At 42.8% G+C, this 18628-nt stretch overlaps 1 protein-coding gene across 1 annotated transcript; it reads left to right on the top strand.

The window, feature by feature from the left end:
- The first annotated feature begins 1668 nt into the window (after nt 1–1668).
- LOC109892365 (follistatin-A) lies at nt 1669–14005 on the top strand. Its single transcript, XM_020484855.2, has 6 exons — nt 1669–1895; nt 2606–2797; nt 3456–3674; nt 9081–9305; nt 9604–9834; nt 11910–14005. The coding sequence occupies exons 1-6, from the start codon at nt 1802–1804 to the stop codon at nt 11924–11926; spliced, it is 978 nt and encodes a 325-aa protein (XP_020340444.2). The 5' UTR covers nt 1669–1801; the 3' UTR covers nt 11927–14005.
- The last annotated feature ends 4623 nt before the right edge of the window (nt 14006–18628 follow it).

Raw genomic sequence — 18628 nt, 5'->3', positions numbered from 1 at the left:
TAAGACAGTAAGACAATAATCAATTGTAGTTCCACTCATGACAGAGAGACGCAAACAATTCAGATATAAACCTTGAGCTGTCACTGTCATGTTGGAGAATTCTGCAAATAGTGGTTTCAAATGAGCGCAATAGACTGTTTAAAAGTGTTCATTTGCCAGGCTATTTGGAACCAGTATTTGCAGAACTCTCCAACATGACAGTGACAGGTCAACACTCTTAAACAGCCTATTGCTCTTACTTCGGTAGTCATGAATGAAGTTGTATCCGCAACATTGATCAAATGAATGTAGGCTACTATGTTACTACTGCCTGACCCTGGACCATGTGTATTTACCTCCCCAGTCACTCATGCTCGCAGTCAGCTGACTGGTATGCAGGAAATAGGAGGCGTACACATTCACGCCAATATTATTCTTGCGGACAGACCACTAGATGTCCCCCTAATGCATGTAGGCTAGACCCAAACAAATCAAAATTATGCCATAAAGAACATTTGAAACCACATTTTCCCCTCTATCATGCTATCATGCATAGTTGATATGCCATGCTCACTTCTTATTCTGTCTATGTTGTGCTGCTATTTGAGGTTTAGGCAAAATATAAACTATGACTAATATGTATCGGTTGCAAACCGTTAGAAATGTCAATTTAACCATTTAACAGATTATTAGAGGTTAGGTCATTCGATTTGATCATTTCAACTATCACAAAATCATTGCTCTCTTGGCACACCCTTGGCACACATTGGCACCAGCACAAAGAAACTGGACCAGGTGAGGTGCAGTTCTAGATGTCTACCAACGGAGGGCGCACGATATCACCATTTGAAAGCAGAGCCGTTATGGTTGAGGACGAAAATGTAGTCTACCTGTCCAGAGGTGGCACATGTGAGATGCCCCCTGTTAAGGCGTTGCGACATATGGGGGAAGCTATTCACACTAAGGCAGCTCAACAGCTAAGCGTTGGCTAATGTATATGTTTATCTTTAAAAGCCTCTTTGTAGACGGGATTGGACAGCCTATATTTATATGTTTGACCCCAGAGAGCGAGGGCCAAACTACTCACCAATCTATTATTGGAATGGTTGTATTCCTGTGGCTATTATTATAATTTCTTATAGGCTATTTATCCACAGCAATGGAGAACTTAGAAAGATTAACGCATAACCAAAACCGGCGTGGGCCAGTGGGTGTACTAGCCCACTTGGAGAAAGAAATACACATATATTTAACCCTATTGTATTTTGTATTTCTTGCGAATAACTCTGATAACGAATATACTGCATCATACTAAGTTTTAATGACATCTCAAAACAGCTGACATTTTACGCTACTAAAATGAGCAAACAACAGAAAATTAATGTCGTTTCAGTAGGTGTACAATTGATGACACAGGTACAACTGTCGATCAGAATTAAATATGTGTGTTTAATGCCCTCTGATCAACATTGTGTTATTGACAATCTCTTTACGCACCAATGTCGTCAGTACTCCTGCCCCGAAACCATTCTTTAAAATCCTTTAATGCACACTCACTATTGAGAAACTCTATAGAGTCTAGTTACTGTTCAGGACCTGATGAAGGGAGAACTATGCAACAGCAAAAATATCCCCCACCCCACCAATTTGAAGACCGCCCACTTCAGATATTTAGCTAGAGACCCTTAAAGATTTTAAAAGAGAGACGGAGTCAGACAGTTTGACAGTCACTCACTGAGCTTTGCATCGCGTGCGCACAGACACAACTTATCCGCTGCGCGTCAGGACTGCAGTCGTTCGCGCCACTCTCCCATCCGTTCCCATGTTTAGGATGCTACAAACACCACAGCTCCGTCAAGGCGTGATTGCACTTTTCATGTGGTTCACTCACTTTATGGAGGACTACAAAGTCCAGGGTGAGTATGCTGTGATTGATTATGTGACCAGTTATACTGTTGAGTAAGGATGGTATAACTTTTTATGGTCAAATTGTAGGCGACATTGAAGCATCAGCCAAGCGAGAACAGTACATGTATCTTCCAAATACCTCATAAGAAAATATGGGTTATTGTGTGGGTTGTGTACTCAGATTTGTCTTGAATGATTGGGATTGTGTCTAAAGCAAAATATGTTGGATCTAACGTAGTTAATCAAAACATGCGATCAATCATAAAATGACGCATGGGTAGGCCTAGTCAGAAAGAAAATCTATGACCAATTGGTAGACGGACAGGTACAAGCTTTATTGCATAATAGGGTCGGAGACTAGTCAATGTGACTTCCTATACCTTTACAAGTGGGTCATTCTCCTACAAGCTGAGCTGATAGCCTGAGACAGATGGACTGGTGAGTCCCAAAGAGGAGTGAGTACACGCTGCTCTTCCCTGGAGTCCTCCGGTGAAATCACGCTGCATTGGGATTTATTGGTCTTTACGCAATCAGAACACATTTGGCATAACCTGTATTGTAAAACTTTTCTCTAAACAAAAAAGTAGAAATGGATATAGGGTGCTATGGGGAAAAGTTGGCGTTGTTAAAGATGTAGCATGCTCAAATAAGGCAATACTCTACCGTTATACGCGTGCGCATACGAGACTTTAATTGGACACGGACCGTCTCTCTCCAGCGGGTAACTGCTGGTTGCAGCAGGGAAAGAACGGCCGGTGCCAGGTGCTCTACATGTCCGGGATGACCCGAGAGGACTGCTGCCGGAGTGGCCGTCTGGGCACCGCATGGACCGAGGAAGATGTGCCCAACAGCACGCTGTTCCGATGGATGATCTTCAATGGAGGCGCGCCTAATTGCATACCTTGTAAAGGTGAGTGATGATCAATATCATGACTTCAAGTGGTGCAACATTATTCTGATGGAATTTATTCTGGTGGAACTTCTTACAAAAAACTCCAACATGTTATCATGTGTATGGCATGTCATATGTTAATGAACTATAATTACTCTCCATATAGTATCCTGCTATAATGGGTTTTGATAAAGGAATTTGGCCTTATATCATATTATATCATAATAATCTTATATCATATTCATTATCATTGATTTGTTCCTAAATTAATCCATCCACCCATCCACCCATCCATCCATCCACCCATCCATCCATCCATCCATCCATCCATCCATCCATCCATCCATCCATCCACCCAACCACCCATTCATCCATCCATCCACCCAACCACCCATTCATCCATCCATCCATCCACCCATCCATCCATCCATCCAATCACCCAACCACCTATCCATCCATCCACCCAACCACCCATCCATCCATCCATCCATCCATCCATCCATCCATCCATCCATCCATCCATCCATCCATCCATCCATCCATCCATCCATCCATCCATCCATCCATCCAATCACCCAACCAACCAACCAACCAACCACCCACCTATCCATCCATCCATCCAATCACCCAACCAACCAACCACCCACCTATCCATCCATCCATCCATCCATCCCAGAAACATGCGATAGCGTTGACTGCGGTCCTGGGAAGAGATGCAAGATGAACAAGAGGAACAAGCCCAGGTGTGTGTGTGCTCCAGACTGCTCCAACATCACAAGGAGGGGGTCCATCTGTGGGTCGGATGGAAAATCCTACAAGGATGAGTGTACAATGCTCAGGGCCCGCTGCAGGAACCATCCTGACCTGGAGGTCCAGTACCACGGACGCTGCCGCAGTAAGTCCCCCTCGAGATTAAGGTAGCAAAATTCATGAAACTTTCCCCCAAATTCCCAAGTTTTCCAGATATCCCGGTTGGAGGATTCCATCCCTGTTTATTCCATCCTGATTCTAAGAATTTTGGGAACGTTTCATGAATTTTGCAACCCGACCAATTCATTTATAAAGTATGTGTATAAGGGTCAGTGAGTACCATTGCCAGACTTGGTTTTCATTTCCAGTCTATCACATAGAAGTGATATTTCTGAAATAATTATCTGACTTGTGAGACTATTCCAGACTTGGGTTAAGCGATTGTTTGCCCATGTATGGCACAAGGGGGCTAACTGTACTACAGTAGACTAGACATTACAGTACCATGGTCTGGAGGCAGTAGACTAGACATTACAGTACCATGGTCTGGTGGCAGTAGACTAGACATTACAGTACCATGGTCTGGAGACAGTAGACTAGACATTACAGTACCATGGTCTGGAGGCAGTAGACTAGACATTACAGTACCATGGTCTGGAGGCAGTAGACTAGACATTACAGTACCATGGTCTGGAGGCAGTAGACTAGACATTACAGTACCATGGTCTGGAGGCAGTAGACTAGACATTACAGTAGCATGGTCTGGAGACAGTAGACTAGACATTACAGTACCATGGTCTGGAGACAGTAGACTAGACATTGCAGTACCATGGTCTGGAGGCAGTAGACTAGACATTACAGTACCATGGTCTGGAGGCAGTAGACTAGACATTACAGTACCATGGTCTGGAGGCAGTAGACTAGACATTACAGTACCATGGTCTGGAGACAGTAGACTAGACATTACAGTACCATGGTCTGGAGGCAGTAGACTAGACATTACAGTACCATGGTCTGGAGGCAGTAGACTAGACATTACAGTACCATGGTCTGGTGGCAGTAGACTAGACATTACAGTACCATGGTCTGGAGACAGTAGACTAGACATTACAGTACCATGGTCTGGAGACAGTAGACTAGACATTACAGTACCATGGTCTGGAGGCAGTAGACTAGACATTACAGTACCATGGTCTGGAGGCAGTAGACTAGACATTACAGTACCATGGTCTGGTGGCAGTAGACTAGACATTACAGTACCATGGTCTGGAGGCAGTAGACTAGACATTACAGTACCATGGTCTGGTGGCAGTAGACTAGACATTACAGTACCATGGTCTGGAGGCAGTAGACTAGACATTACAGTACCATGGTCTGGAGACAGTAGACTAGACATTACAGTACCATGGTCTGGAGGCAGTAGACTAGACATTACAGTACCATGGTCTGGTGGCAGTAGACTAGACATTACAGTACCATGGTCTGGAGGCAGTAGACTAGACATTACAGTACCATGGTCTGGTGGCAGTAGACTAGACATTACAGTACCATGGTCTGGTGGCAGTAGACTAGACATTACAGTACCATGGTCTGGAGGCAGTAGACTAGACATTACAGTACCATGGTCTGGAGGCAGTAGACTAGACATTACAGTACCATGGTCTGGTGGCAGTAGACTAGACATTACAGTACCATGGTCTGGAGGCAGTAGACTAGACATTACAGTACCATGGTCTGGAGACAGTAGACTAGACATTACAGTACCATGGTCTGGAGGCAGTAGACTAGACATTACAGTACCATGGTCTGGAGACAGTAGACTAGACATTACAGTACCATGGTCTGGAGGCAGTAGACTAGACATTACAGTACCATGGTCTGGTGGCAGTAGACTAGACATTACAGTACCATGGTCTGGAGGCAGTAGACTAGACATTACAGTACCATGGTCTGGAGACAGTAGACTAGACATTACAGTACCATGGTCTGGAGGCAGTAGACTAGACATTACAGTACCATGGTCTGGAGGCAGTAGACTAGACATTACAGTACCATGGTCTGGTGGCAGTAGACTAGACATTGCAGTACCATGGTCTGGAGGCAGTAGACTAGACATTACATTTTGGTTTTAGGCAGAACTCTTTTTAGGTAGCACTTACATTTTTGGTTTTAGGTAGAACTCTTTTAGGTTCCTTGTAGAACCCTTTCCACAGAGGCTTCTACCTGGAACCAAAAGAGGTTCTTCAAATGGTTATGCTATGGGACAACCAAAGAAGCCCTTTTGGTTATAGATAGCACCTTTATTTTTAGGAGTATAATACCATGGCCTGGAGGCTGTAGAATAGGCATTACAGTAACAGACTCAGACACTGGAAGACAGTACACACAGCTCAGGGAAGACTCCCCTATCGACCTGATTCATAGAACATGTTTTGGTGCATGGGCACAGAGGCAGATGGGTTTAGGCAGCTCTAGTTCTGCAGGCAGGGCCAGCTCTAGCCGCTTGGGGGCCCTAAGCGGGATTTTATTGGCCCCTCTCTGTACGACGGAGAGAAACATTTTAGTTTTAAAGTTCATTTCCTGCAATTCTACACATTTTGCCTTGGGGCGGAGAGATTTTTTTTGAAATGTTATAACAAAATTTATGCAACTCTTCTAATTTTGCCATGGGGCAGAGAGAAGAAATTTGCAGTTTTACAGCTAATTTCCTGCAATTCAACCCATTTTGCCATGGGGTGGAGAGAACATTTTTGCAGTTTTAAAGGCCCAGAAGTGCGGAAATTCACTTTTGTTTTCAGCTGAAAGACGATGCCCATGATGTTGCACAATGATTTCAATCAATAAGTAATAAATTAAGTCAAAGTATGATATATTTTGGGTTGAAGTAGTAACTTTGGATGTCTTCAGTACCAATGCTGTGCATTTCCTCTGTGATAGGACGTGCTAATACTTTCCTGTCTACATTTCTTTTCAGGGCTGGGTTTTGTTTGAATGTTACCACCCACCAGCATGGCTAATCAGAAACACCTGCAAAGTTCTTCCTCTTCACGAGTTGCAATTAAGCTGAGCATTACAATAGACCATGTTTGGCTGAGCCATGGAGCAAATTAAAATAGGGTGTGCACACTTGTGTTTTTGCAACTCCACTTTTTTACCAGCAAATTATCATAACCCATTGGATAATTTGTCAAGTTTTACTTATTTTTGAGTTAGTCTGTATTAAAAAAAAATATATGACCATTTTATAAATTGTAAAATTGCGTGTGATATGATTGCATTTTGGAACCCCGCTCCCCCCAGGATGAATGGTTTTGACCACATTCCACTGCTTTGATTGGTACAGATTCCACAAACTTGTTTATCTATACTGAACAAAAATATAAACGCAACATGTAAAGTGTTGGTCCAATGTTTCATGAGCTGAAATAAAAGATCCCCAAAATGTTCCATATGCATGAAAAGCTTATTTCTCAAAAAGAAATTGCGCACATTTGTTTACATTCCTGTTAGTGAGCATTTCTCCTTTGCCAAGATAATCCATCCACCTGACAGGTGTGGCATATCAAGAAGCTGATTAAACAGCATGACCATTACACAGGTGCACCTTGTGTGCAGTTTTGTCACATAACATAATGCCATAGATGTCTCAAGTTTTGAGCGAGCGTGCATTTGGCATACTGACAGCAGAATGTCCACCAAAGCGGTTTCCAGAGAATTGAATGTTCATGTCTCTACCATAAGCCACCTCCAACGTTGTTTTAGTGAATTTGGCAGTACATCCAACTGCCTCACAACCTCAGGCCACTTGTAAACAAGCCAGCCCAGGACCTCCACATCTGGCTTCTTCACCTGCGGGATCGTCTGAGACCAGCCACCCAGACAGCTGATGAAACTGTGGGTTTGCACAACCAAAGAATTTCTGAAGAAACTGTCAGAAACCATCTCAGGGAAGCTCATCTGCTTGCTTGTCATCTTCACCAGGGTCTTGGATTGACTGCAGTTCAGCGTCATAACCGACTTCAGTGGGCAAATGCTCACCTTCGATGGCCACTGGCACGCTGGAGAAGTGTGCTCTTCACGGATGAATCCCGGTTTCAATTGTACCGGACAGATGGCAGACTGTGTGGGTGAGCGGTTTGCTAATGTCAACATTGTGAACAGAGTGCCCCATGGTGGCAGGGGTTATGGTATAGGCAGGCATAAGCTACGGACAATTAACACAATTGTATGTTATCCTGAGGCCCGTTGTCGTGCCATTCATCTGCCACCACGACCTCATGTTTCAGCATGATAATGCACAGCCCCATGTTGCAAGGATCTGTACACAATTCCTAGAAGCTGAAAATGTCCCATTTCTTCTGTTGCCTGCATACCCACCAGACATGTCACCCATTGAGCATGTTTGGGATAATCTGGCTCGACGTGTACGACAACGTGCTCCAGTTCACGCCAATATCCAGCAACTTTGCACAGCCATTGAAGAGGAGTGGAACAACATTCCACAGGCCACAATCAACAGCATGATCAACTCTATGTGAAGGAGATGTGTCGCGCTGAATGAGGCAATTAGTAACATTAGCTAGCTATATAAGGTTAGCATACTAGCTAGCTACACTGATGGATGTCAGTGCCCTGCTTGATATTATTTCTACACTCCATGTTGAAACCTTCAATTCTCCACTCCATGTTCCCACCCTCAATTCGTGAATATGTATTATCAGCATGCATCATTCTTCGGAGGTGGAACCTAAATGAGAATTTCTGCTATTGGACAGAAATTATGTCGAAATAGTGATGGCATTGCCCTCTATTGGGGGCCTTTAAAGCTAAATTCCTATAACTTTACACATTCTGCCATGACTTATGCCATGTTAATATGATATCTGAGTGAGAATGACTAAAGAAATCAATAGGGGCCCCCTGAAAGTCAGGGCCCCTGGGCACAGTCGGTACTCAGCCAAGATTGCTACAAGTTTAGATAGCATGCTAGACTAACCACCAATCAAAACATTGACATGGCTAATTGTCAGCTAATTGAGTGACTGACATAACAAGAGAAAAACTACTGATGCACAACCAAATTTCGAAATTGCTCCTGGTGTATTTCACTATTTTTACTCTCAATAGACCTGTTATGTGGCTTATGCCTGGAGCCGGCCCTGTCTGCAGGTCCAAAAAAGACCAGAAGTGTGAGGTGGAGTCTGCCATCTGATATCACAGATAAGCTAAGTCAAACTTAGGCCGTAAGAAAGCGTATAGATAGACTAGCAGCAAGGAAAAATAAACATCACAGGTGGTGGAATATTTACCTGGTGTAACCTGAGAGTTGTGAAGTTAAATGTTTAAATTGTGTGTAATTTGAATGTTTCACATGACATGAATAGTGCCACATGTGAGTCATGCCTCTACATGTGTGTGTGTGTGTGTGTGTGTGTGTGTGTGTGTGTGTGTGTGTGTGTGTGTGTGTGTGTGTGTGTGTGTGTGTGTGTGTGTGTGTGTGTGTGTGTGTGTGTGTGTGTGTGTGTGTGTGTGTGTGTCTTTCCATTCACAGAGACGTGTCACGGAGTTCGCTGCCCTGGCTCTGCGTCGTGTGTCGTGGACCAGACCAACAATGCCTACTGTGTGGCCTGTAATCACCAGTGTCCAGAGGTGAAGTCACCTGACCAGTACCTGTGTGGCAACGACGGCGTTGTTTATGCCAGCGCCTGTCATCTGAGGAGAGCCACGTGCATCCTGGGAAGGTCCATCGGCGTGGCGTACGAAGGGAAATGCCTTGGTAAGTACTGAAGCATCAATATGGGGTGCCGTTTGTAAAGTTGATACATCACGCTTAGATCAATGAAGATTTCAGTGTTTTGATGCGCCAAGACCTTTGTCAGAACATACCAGAGTAGTAGGCCTAATAAACATCAAAAACATGTCTGATCTGTCTGTTCTCATACACACAGACAGGACACTACGTCTATCTCCATCAGCAGAATCATGGTGTCTGTGTGAATCAGAAATAGATCCATGCTGGCCTGGGTCTGTGTGGGAGTGTGATAATATTGGCTGTGTGTGTGTCTCCTCTCTAGACGCCCGGTCATGTGGCGACATCGTGTGTCGGGGAGCGAAAAGGTGTCTGTGGGATGAAGCGAGTGGCCGCGGACGCTGCTCTGTGTGTGACGAGCCATGTCCGGAGAGTCGCCCGGGTGAGAGTGTGTGCTCCAGCGACAACAACACCTACCCCAGCGAGTGTTCCATGAGGCAGGCCGCATGCGCTCAGCAGCGTCACCTGGAGGTCAAACACTCAGGATCCTGCAACTGTAAGTCTATGGTTGATGTGTGACATGACACCCTATTCCCTACATTGTGCACCACAGCGACGCACACCCACTGAGAACTTATGAGAAAGTGTCTTAAACTTCAAAACACTTCACCCAAAGTCATAAATAATAATCCTAAATCCTAACTTTCACTTAAGCCGAATTTTCACTTAGTCTCCCATTGACATCGATGCATGACTGAACATTTAACTTAAGTGGAAGTTAGGATAAACTCAGGAGGAAAGATAATGTGGGTTCAACTACAACACATCCCTCACCCAATTTTTCCAATGTGATTAAAGTCACCTTATATTAGTCCCCTTATACCAGATCATTGTTGAATACTAATTTCTGATTGGCTAGAAGGGCATTCTAGAATGGGCATTAAAACCAGATAATGGGACAGTTGGAAAAGATATCGGGACACTTTGCAATCATAATGCAATAAGCACCTGTCACGGACGTCCTCCTCTTCATCTGAAGAGCTGGCTTTGGTTGCCAGCTGTGCTGTGTTTTCTCCAACACATTGGTGTGGCTGTCTTCCGGGTTAAGTGAGCAGTGTGTCAAGAAGCAGTGCGGCTTGGTGGGGTCATGTTTCAGAGGACGCATGGCTCTCTACTCAGCTGTGGGACAAGACTGTATCTACCAATTGGAAATTATGAAATTGGGGAGAAAAAAGGGTAATAATAAAAATTATAAATACAAATATAAAAAAATCCTCCCACATGTTTCTAGTTTGACCAGCTGTTTTCAGCAATTGATATTTTTTAATTAGGTCATCATATTGGCAGGTTTGCTAGCAACAAACTATTTAGCTAGCTTCTAGCCTAGTGTTTGATATGCAGTGCAATCTCCTCGTAATGAACTATGTTGAGTGTCCTGACGAGAAGGCAAACCTTTATAGCTATGCCAGGCTAAATCAGGCACCGTCATTCATTTGGATGTATCCAAATTAATGTCAATTGGAAACAGCTTAAAACAAACGCAAATGCAGCTACCTTTCTGTTATTCTGACTGCAGAGGTTGTGACTGTTAGCTGTAGTTAGTTGACTAGCTAGCAAGCAAGGGATAAGAACGTAAAGAACAAGGGACTGGGTCGCATCCATATATATCAAACTAATCAAAGAAAAGATGAAAAAGTATGAATTCACTTATAAAATAAAAATATCAACCGATAACAAAAAATGTCCATTATTTTCAAGGTAATGTACAGAACGTCGCCTATTTATCCCTAACTTAGTGGCCTCTGTCAAAGCCACTTACACAAAAACAACTTACTGGTAAGAGTATGATGAGGTAGTCTTGCCCACCAGCAGAATCTCTCGCTCTCTCTTTCTCTCTCTCTCTCTCTCTCTCTCTCTCTCTCTCTCTGTCTCTCTGTCTCTCTCTGTCTCCCTCTCTCTCTCTCTCTCTCTCTCTCTCTCTCTCTCTCTCTCTCTCTCGTTCTCTCTCTCTCTCTCTCTCTCTCTCTCTCTCTCTCTCTCTCTCTCTCTGTCTCCCTCTCTCTCTCTCGCTCTCTCTCTCTCTCTCTCTCTCTCTCTCTCTCTCTCTCGTTCTCTCGTTCTCTCTCTCTCTCTCTCTCTCTCGTTCTCTCTCTCTCTCTGTCTCCCTCTCTCTCTCTCTCTCTCTCTCTCTCTCTCTCTCTCTCTCTCTCTCTCTCTCAATGTAGAGGCAACCCTTATGACTGACCACTTCATAGTTTACTGCCATTCTGTTGTTCCCATAATGTTTGGTTCACTCATAACATAGATCATGTGTCTCTCAGCTTATCCTCCCTCTAATTACAACAATGCCTCGTTTTTCTCCTGTAAACAGTAATGTTGCTGTAATTAAATTATTTCAGCATGTGGATTATGAGGACTGGGTTTTGGATGGGATACTTTTTTGGATGGGGTTTTCTACATCTGCCTGTGGCTGTTTGTTTTGGAGATAAATCTTTTCTGAGGGCAAATACACTCCAACAGGGTGGTCCTTTGTAGAAATGGGTCCCGGACCCCTGTCTTGTGCATCAAATGAAGTTGTATTGTGTTATAAGGATGCGTATATGAGCCCTGTTCTGTTCTCTCTGTTTTCAGGTTTAAACCAGGTTTAAACCATCACCCCACTGCCCAGCCCAGCCCCCCTCTCAGCCTCCAGCCTCTCTCATAACCACAATCACTTTTCTTTATGTCCCGTACTCTGGTCCATGGAAGAAGAGAAGCAGACTGTCAGTGAATCAAGTCAAGGAAAATTTGATTCATGTTGCAGTTGGATTCTGTGCTGTTGTGAGGGTCAATGGGGCGGTGATTAGAGCATTGGACTAGTAGTTAGTTAGAGCGTTAGTAGTGGTTAGAGCGTTGGACTAGTAACTGAAAGGTTGCAAGATCGAATCCCCGAGCTGACAAGGTAAAAATCTGTCGTTCTGCCCCTGAACAAGGCAGTTAACCCACTGTTCGTAGGCCGTCATTGAAAATAAGAATTTGTTCTTAACTGACTTTCCTAGTAAGATGAAATAAAATAAATACAAAATGATGCTTCATTTTGCTGTGAGATTCTGTGCTGTTGTTAGGGTCAATGATGCTTAATGTTGCAGTGAGATTCTGTGCTGTTGTTAGGGTCAATGATCCTTAATGTTGCAGTGAGATTCTGTGCTGTTGTTAGGGTCAATGATGCTTAATGTTGCAGTGAGATTCTGTGCTGTTGTTAAGGTCAATGATGCTTAATGTTGCAGTGAGATTCTGTGCTGTTGTTAGGGTCAATGATGCTTAATGTTGCAGTGAGATTCTGTGCTGTTGTTAGGGTCAATGATGCTTAATGTTGCAGTGAGATTCTGTGCTGTTGTTAGGGTCAATGATGCTTAATGTTGCAGTGAGATGCTGTGCTGTTGTTAGGGTCAATGATGCTTAATGTTGCAGTGAGATTCTGTGCTGTTGTTAGGGTCAATGATGCTTAATGTTGCAGTGAGATTTCGTGCTGTTCTTAGGGTCAATGATGCTTAATGTTGCAGTGAGATTCTGTGCTGTTCTTAGGGTCAATGATGCTTAATGTTGCAGTGAGATTCTGTGCTGTTGTTAGGGTCAATGATGCTTAATGTTGCAGTGAGATTCTGTGCTGTTGTTAGGGTCAATGATGCAACTGCTAGTAGACTATTTGTTCTTCCATATATCCGTCATCAGACAGGGAAGCTTGAGGAAGAGGGGAAGGAAGAAGAGGAGAAAGAAGAGCAGGAATACTAGGATTTTCTTCATCAATATGTCCTGGAATACAGCCTGGATGATAAACCTTATAATAGCTGAATAGTGTTTCAGTTCAGCCACAGAATACTGTTCATATTGTATATAAAGTGTATGCTTATTTATTGTCCATGGAAGAGAAATAAGCCAGGGTCTCCCGAACTCGGTCCTCGGGACCCCAAGGGGTGCACGTTTTGGTTTTTGTCCTAGTACTACACAGCTGATTCAAATAATCAACTAATCATCAAGCTTTGGTCGTTTGAATTGACTGTGTATTGTTAGCGCAAAACCAAAACATGCAGCCCTTTAGGTGCCCAGGACCGAGTTTGAGAAACCCTGGCTGAACTAAGCAATCGTACATTTGAAATCTTGTAGGTGTTGTTTACTTGTATGTATTTATATATTTTGTTTATTATTTATACATTAACAGTGTCCGTCTGTCTTACTGTATACCTAATGTCTCTTGCATTTTATCCAAAGAGAAAATGTATTATTTATTTGAGGTGCAATACTACCCACATTGATGTTCTTGTTCTGTAAACTCCTGCAATGCATTCTCTGAGCTGTACACATCTGCTTATTGTGGGCAAGATTTGGATTTACCCCTTCTTCCTACATTGTGAAATGTTGGCTAGCGTGTTTAGTGTGTTCCAGTTTATTTTATGGAGAACTTGTTGCTCACCAATGTATATACCCTAGTGAGAGAAAGGTTTTGTTGACCCAAAGCTGACCTAAATGGCTTTGTCTAGTCTTTTGTTGAACCAGAGTTACCCGTCCTAGTCCCACTACAGTGCATAGCGATACTTTTAACGAGTCACTATGGTCTCTCTCCCTTCAGAAAATGACTAGCTTTGTTTATTAAGGGGAGCAGGATGGATGCCACTAAAACAATGTACAGTTGATGTCGGAAGTTTACATACACTTAGGTTGGAGTCATTAAAACTTGTTATTCAACCTTCTCCACAAATTTCTTGATAACAAACTAGAGTTTTGGCAAGTCGGTTAGGACATCTACTTTGTGCATGACACAAGTCATTTTTCCAACAATTGTTTACAAAAGGATTATTTCACTTGTAATTCACTGTATCACAATTCCAGTGGGTCAGAAGTTTACATACACTAAGTTTACTGTGTCTTTAAACAGCTTGGAAAATTCCAGAAAATTATGTCATGGCTTTAGAAGCTTCTGATAGGCTAATTGACACCATTTGAGTCAATTGGAGGTCTACCTGTGGATGTATTTCAAGGCCTTCCTTCAAACTCAGTGCCTCTTGGCTTGACATCATGGGAAAATCAAATTAAATCGTTCAAGACCTCAGGAAAAAAATTGTAGACCTCCACAAGTCTGGTTCACCCTTGGGAGCAATTTCCAAACCCCTGAAGGTACCAAGTTCATCTCTATAAATAATAGTATGCAAGTATAAACACCATGGGACCACGCAGCCGTCATACCACTCAGGAAGGAGACGCGTTCTGTCTCCTAGAGATTAACATACTTTGGTGTGAAAAGTGCAAATCAATCCCAGATCAACTTCAAAAGATCTTGTGAAGATGCTGGAGGAAACAGGTACAAAAGATCTACATCCATAGTCAAACGAGTCCTATATTGACATAACCTGAATGGCCGCTCAGCAAGGAAGAAGCCACTGCTCCAAAACCGCCATAAGAAAAAGCCAGACTACGGTTTGCAACTGCACATGGGGACAAAGATCGTTCTTTTTGGAGAAATGTCCTCTGGTCTGATGAAACAAAAATAGAACTGTTTGGCCATAATGACCATTGTTATGTTTGGAGGAAAAAGGGGAATGCTTGCAAGCCGAAGAACACCATCCCAACAATGAAGCATGGGGGTGGAAGCATCATGTTGTGAGGGTGCTTTGCTGCAGGAGGGACTGGTGCACTTCACAAAATAGATGGCTTCATGAAGGAGGGAAAATGATGTGTATATATTGAAGCAACATCTCAAGACATCAGTCAGGAAGTTAATGCTTGGTTGCAATTGGGTCTTCCAAATGGACAATGACAAAGGACAACAAAGTCAAGGTATTAGAGTGGATCTCACAAAGCCCTGACCTCAATCCTATAGAAAATTTGTGGGCAGAACTGAAAAAGCATGTGCGAGCAAGGAGGCCTACAAACCTGAATCAGTTACACCAGCTCTGTCAGGAGGAATGGGCCAAAATTCACCCAACTTATTGTGGGAAGCATGTGGAAGGCTACCTGAAACGTTTGACCCAAGTTAAACAATTTAAAGGCAATACCACCAAATACTAATTGAGTGTATGTAAATTTCTAACCCACTGGGAATGTGATGAAAGAAATAAAAGCTTAAATAAATCATTCTCTCTACTATTATTCTGACATTTCACATTCTTTAAAAAAGTGGTGATCCTAACTGACCTAATACAGGGAATTTTTACTACGATTAAATGTCAGGAATTGTGAAAAACTGAGAGTAAATGTATTTGCCTAAGGTGTATGTAAACTTCTGACATCAACTGTATTATGTTTTATACAATGTCTATGTAGGAATAATTAGGTTTTTCATGTTTTACCTTGACAATGTTGGTTTTCATATTTCATAATGTGCCAATTAATACTCTTGTAGACGTTTATGTGCCAATGTATTCCAGTCAATCACATTGATACCACTCCCTTTGTACATGTAAATGCAGTGTACCACATCATGTTCATTACATACAATATATCACACTTAACCATGTTGTTATTCCTCTTTATCGAGGAATATTCAAGGAAATCTGCAGCCGCTGTGAATATATTTGCTGTTTTGTCCTAAACTGAAATGTGTTAAAAGTCAACAGCTGTTGCATTTACAGCTGTGATACATTTCGATGAATAACCCCCTTGGTTTATTTTGTTATGTTGAATAGAGATTCAGTTTTAAATATATCGTTTTGTATTTTTTATGTGAATGTTAAATGTACATAATAGCTATGATATTATGATGATATTTATACAGGGCAGGAGAGTAAATAATAAAAATATGCTTTTTTTCCTCAAATTTGTGTGTCTTCTGTCTATCATTTCTACACACAAGACACACAACAAAGAGAATACTATATATACCATAGCCTACTTTCCCTCTCCTGTGTACCAAATCCAATCCAGTATTTTACATCATCATCACATTTACAATATGCTCCAATTAAAGTGATACAATCACAGACAGACATTCATTTCTCTCAGTACTGCTCCTCGGCCATCCTCCTCCACCAAGTGTAGAAAATGACTGACTGAATGACTGTCTGGCTGTGATTGTTTCACTTTGTGCTGCAGGACCATATAGATGGTGTATTTATTTATTTATTTATCTTTATGTGCAGGACAGGACTGTGTCCCTCAATCACAGACATTTAAACCGGTAGAGCCCAGCTCGGCCACAGAAGATAAAACGTGTGGCTGATCGACAGAACCTCAGCTTGGCCTGTTTGGCATTGTTTCCCCAGACGTGAGAAAAGCTGACTCAGTTTCTGTGCTAGTTGTGTTTGGGCTGTCTGCTGAGCTGTGTGTGTGTGATTGAGGGTACTAGTGGCATCAGGGTCCAGCAGACAGGAACCAGCCCAGCAGCTCTCTCTCCTTTCCGTCTCTCTCTCTGCCTCAGATCAGAACCTGAGACTATCTCATGTAATTACATTTCAGCAGTAGTAAAGAAGATCCTAATCGTACTGTGTGTGCCGTGACTGGTCCTTGTCCGTCTATTTTGGAAAATTCTGACTGGGACTGGAAGTACACACTGCTAATATAACAACATTACAGAAATGCTGATGTGACAGTCTGAGCCGAGGCTGAGCTGAGTGAGAGAATTTCCCATGGTGGCATCAGAGGTGGGGTATACTCTCTCTCTCTCTCTACTCTCCTGACCTTGGCATGGCATGAAAGGCTAAACCTGGAAGGTTTCACTGAGAACAAGTGACTCATTACTAAAGTTACGGTCATAGATTATGATGTCATAGAAATTATCATAAACATATTTTAAATAATAACTTCTGTTTGGATTGTATATACAATTAATCTTGAATAATGGACTAAATGTCATTCCTGTTTTCAATAGGATAATGGGACATTGAAAGGGACATTGAGAGAGAGAAAGAGAGAGAGAGAAGAGGGAGAACCAATTACTCACAAAAAGGATGTGTTGCTGACCACATAACTTGATATGAAAGGTGTTAGACAGTGCTTGACAGGGTGCTCAAAGCTCTGCCAACACAATACCATCGCCCAGAAAGTGAAGTCCTTTTTGGACTAGAGTCTAGTTAGATGGACCGGATGACACGGTTGCTTCACAGTGTGTTACATACAGTACATGAACCCTTTCCTTCTTCCTGTTCATAGACAGACATACAGAAGACAGACCTTCAGAACCCTGTAGCCCTGACAGGCAGACAGAACCCTGTAGCCCAGACAGACAGACAGACCCCTGTAGCCCTGATAGGCAGAAAGACCCCTGCAGCCCTGACAGACAGACCTATGGAGCCCTGACAGACAGACAGACAGACCCCTGTAGCCCAGACAGACAGCCTGACCCCTGGAGCCCTGACAGACAGACCAGACCGGGCACGCAATGGACCCCTGCTGGGTTCCTCTTAGGAGTTCAATAGAAACGTATGAGAATGAGTCGATGTCTGTGGAACGGGACTAGTCTGTCACAGTAGGTCCCCACTCCCTGCAGGGCAGGGGGCTGTCTGGTAGCTGGGAGCACATCACAGGGTGTTCGTACCACTCATTCACTCTGAAAATAGAATGAACTAACATTGGGGATCTATTGAAATTTAAACAGTACAGTACCACTCACTCTGAAAAAAAGAACAGACTCGGGTTGGGGGATCTATTGAAATGTTTTGTTGTTCCGATCCAGATAGGAGTCTGTCATCAGATCATTGAAGCAGCCACCTCTTTGAACGAGTAGATCCGAGACATCGATTTGGGTTGTTTACAGATTAGGATGTAGTCACAGAGGAACGCAGTGTGTCCTCTATTCTATATCTCATAACAGTTCATATCTCATACAAGTTCATGGCGTACTGTAGCTATCTGGCCCTGACCAGATGCATAGATCAGGCTATGTGTTGTACCACATTGTCTTTGTTTTTATTTTTGTTCAGTGTAGAAACCAAATTATGTCTTGAACTTGTAGAAGTCTAGAGTGAATATAGTCCCGTGTGAGTGCTTTCAGAATGTATTCGCACCCCTTGACCTTTTCCACATTTAGCCCATTATTCTTTGAAAAATTATTCAAGCTCTGTTAAGTTGGTTGATGATCATTGCTAGAAAGCCATAGATTTTCAAACTAATTTAAGTCAAAACAATAACTAGGCCACTCAGGAATATTCCATGTTGTCTTGGTAACTCCAGTGTAGATTTGGCCTTGTGTTTTAGGTTATTTTCCTGCTGAAAGGTGAATTTGTCTCCCAGTGTCTGTTGGAAAGAAGACTGAACCAGGTTTTCATGTAAGATTTTGCCTGTGCTTTTACTTTTGATCCTAAAACCTGCTCATTCCTTGCCTTTGACAAGCATACCCATAACATGATGCAGCCACCACCATGCTTGAAAATATGTAGTTG

Source organism: Oncorhynchus kisutch, linkage group LG6 (assembly GCF_002021735.2).
Source record: "Oncorhynchus kisutch isolate 150728-3 linkage group LG6, Okis_V2, whole genome shotgun sequence".
NCBI lineage: Eukaryota > Metazoa > Chordata > Actinopteri > Salmoniformes > Salmonidae > Oncorhynchus > Oncorhynchus kisutch.
This window is presented reverse-complemented; position numbering and strand designations above follow the sequence as displayed.

Excerpts from the sequence above, each read along its gene's own strand:
- LOC109892365 (XM_020484855.2), top strand. The coding sequence starts at position 1,802 with ATGTTTAGGATGCTACAAACACCACAGCTCCGTCAAGGCGTGATTGCA. Across the intron at positions 1,896-2,605 it reads GGAGGACTACAAAGTCCAGG|CGGGTAACTGCTGGTTGCAG; the intron begins GTGAGTATGCTG and ends GTCTCTCTCCAG. Across the intron at positions 9,306-9,603 it reads GTACGAAGGGAAATGCCTTG|ACGCCCGGTCATGTGGCGAC; the intron begins GTAAGTACTGAA and ends TCTCCTCTCTAG.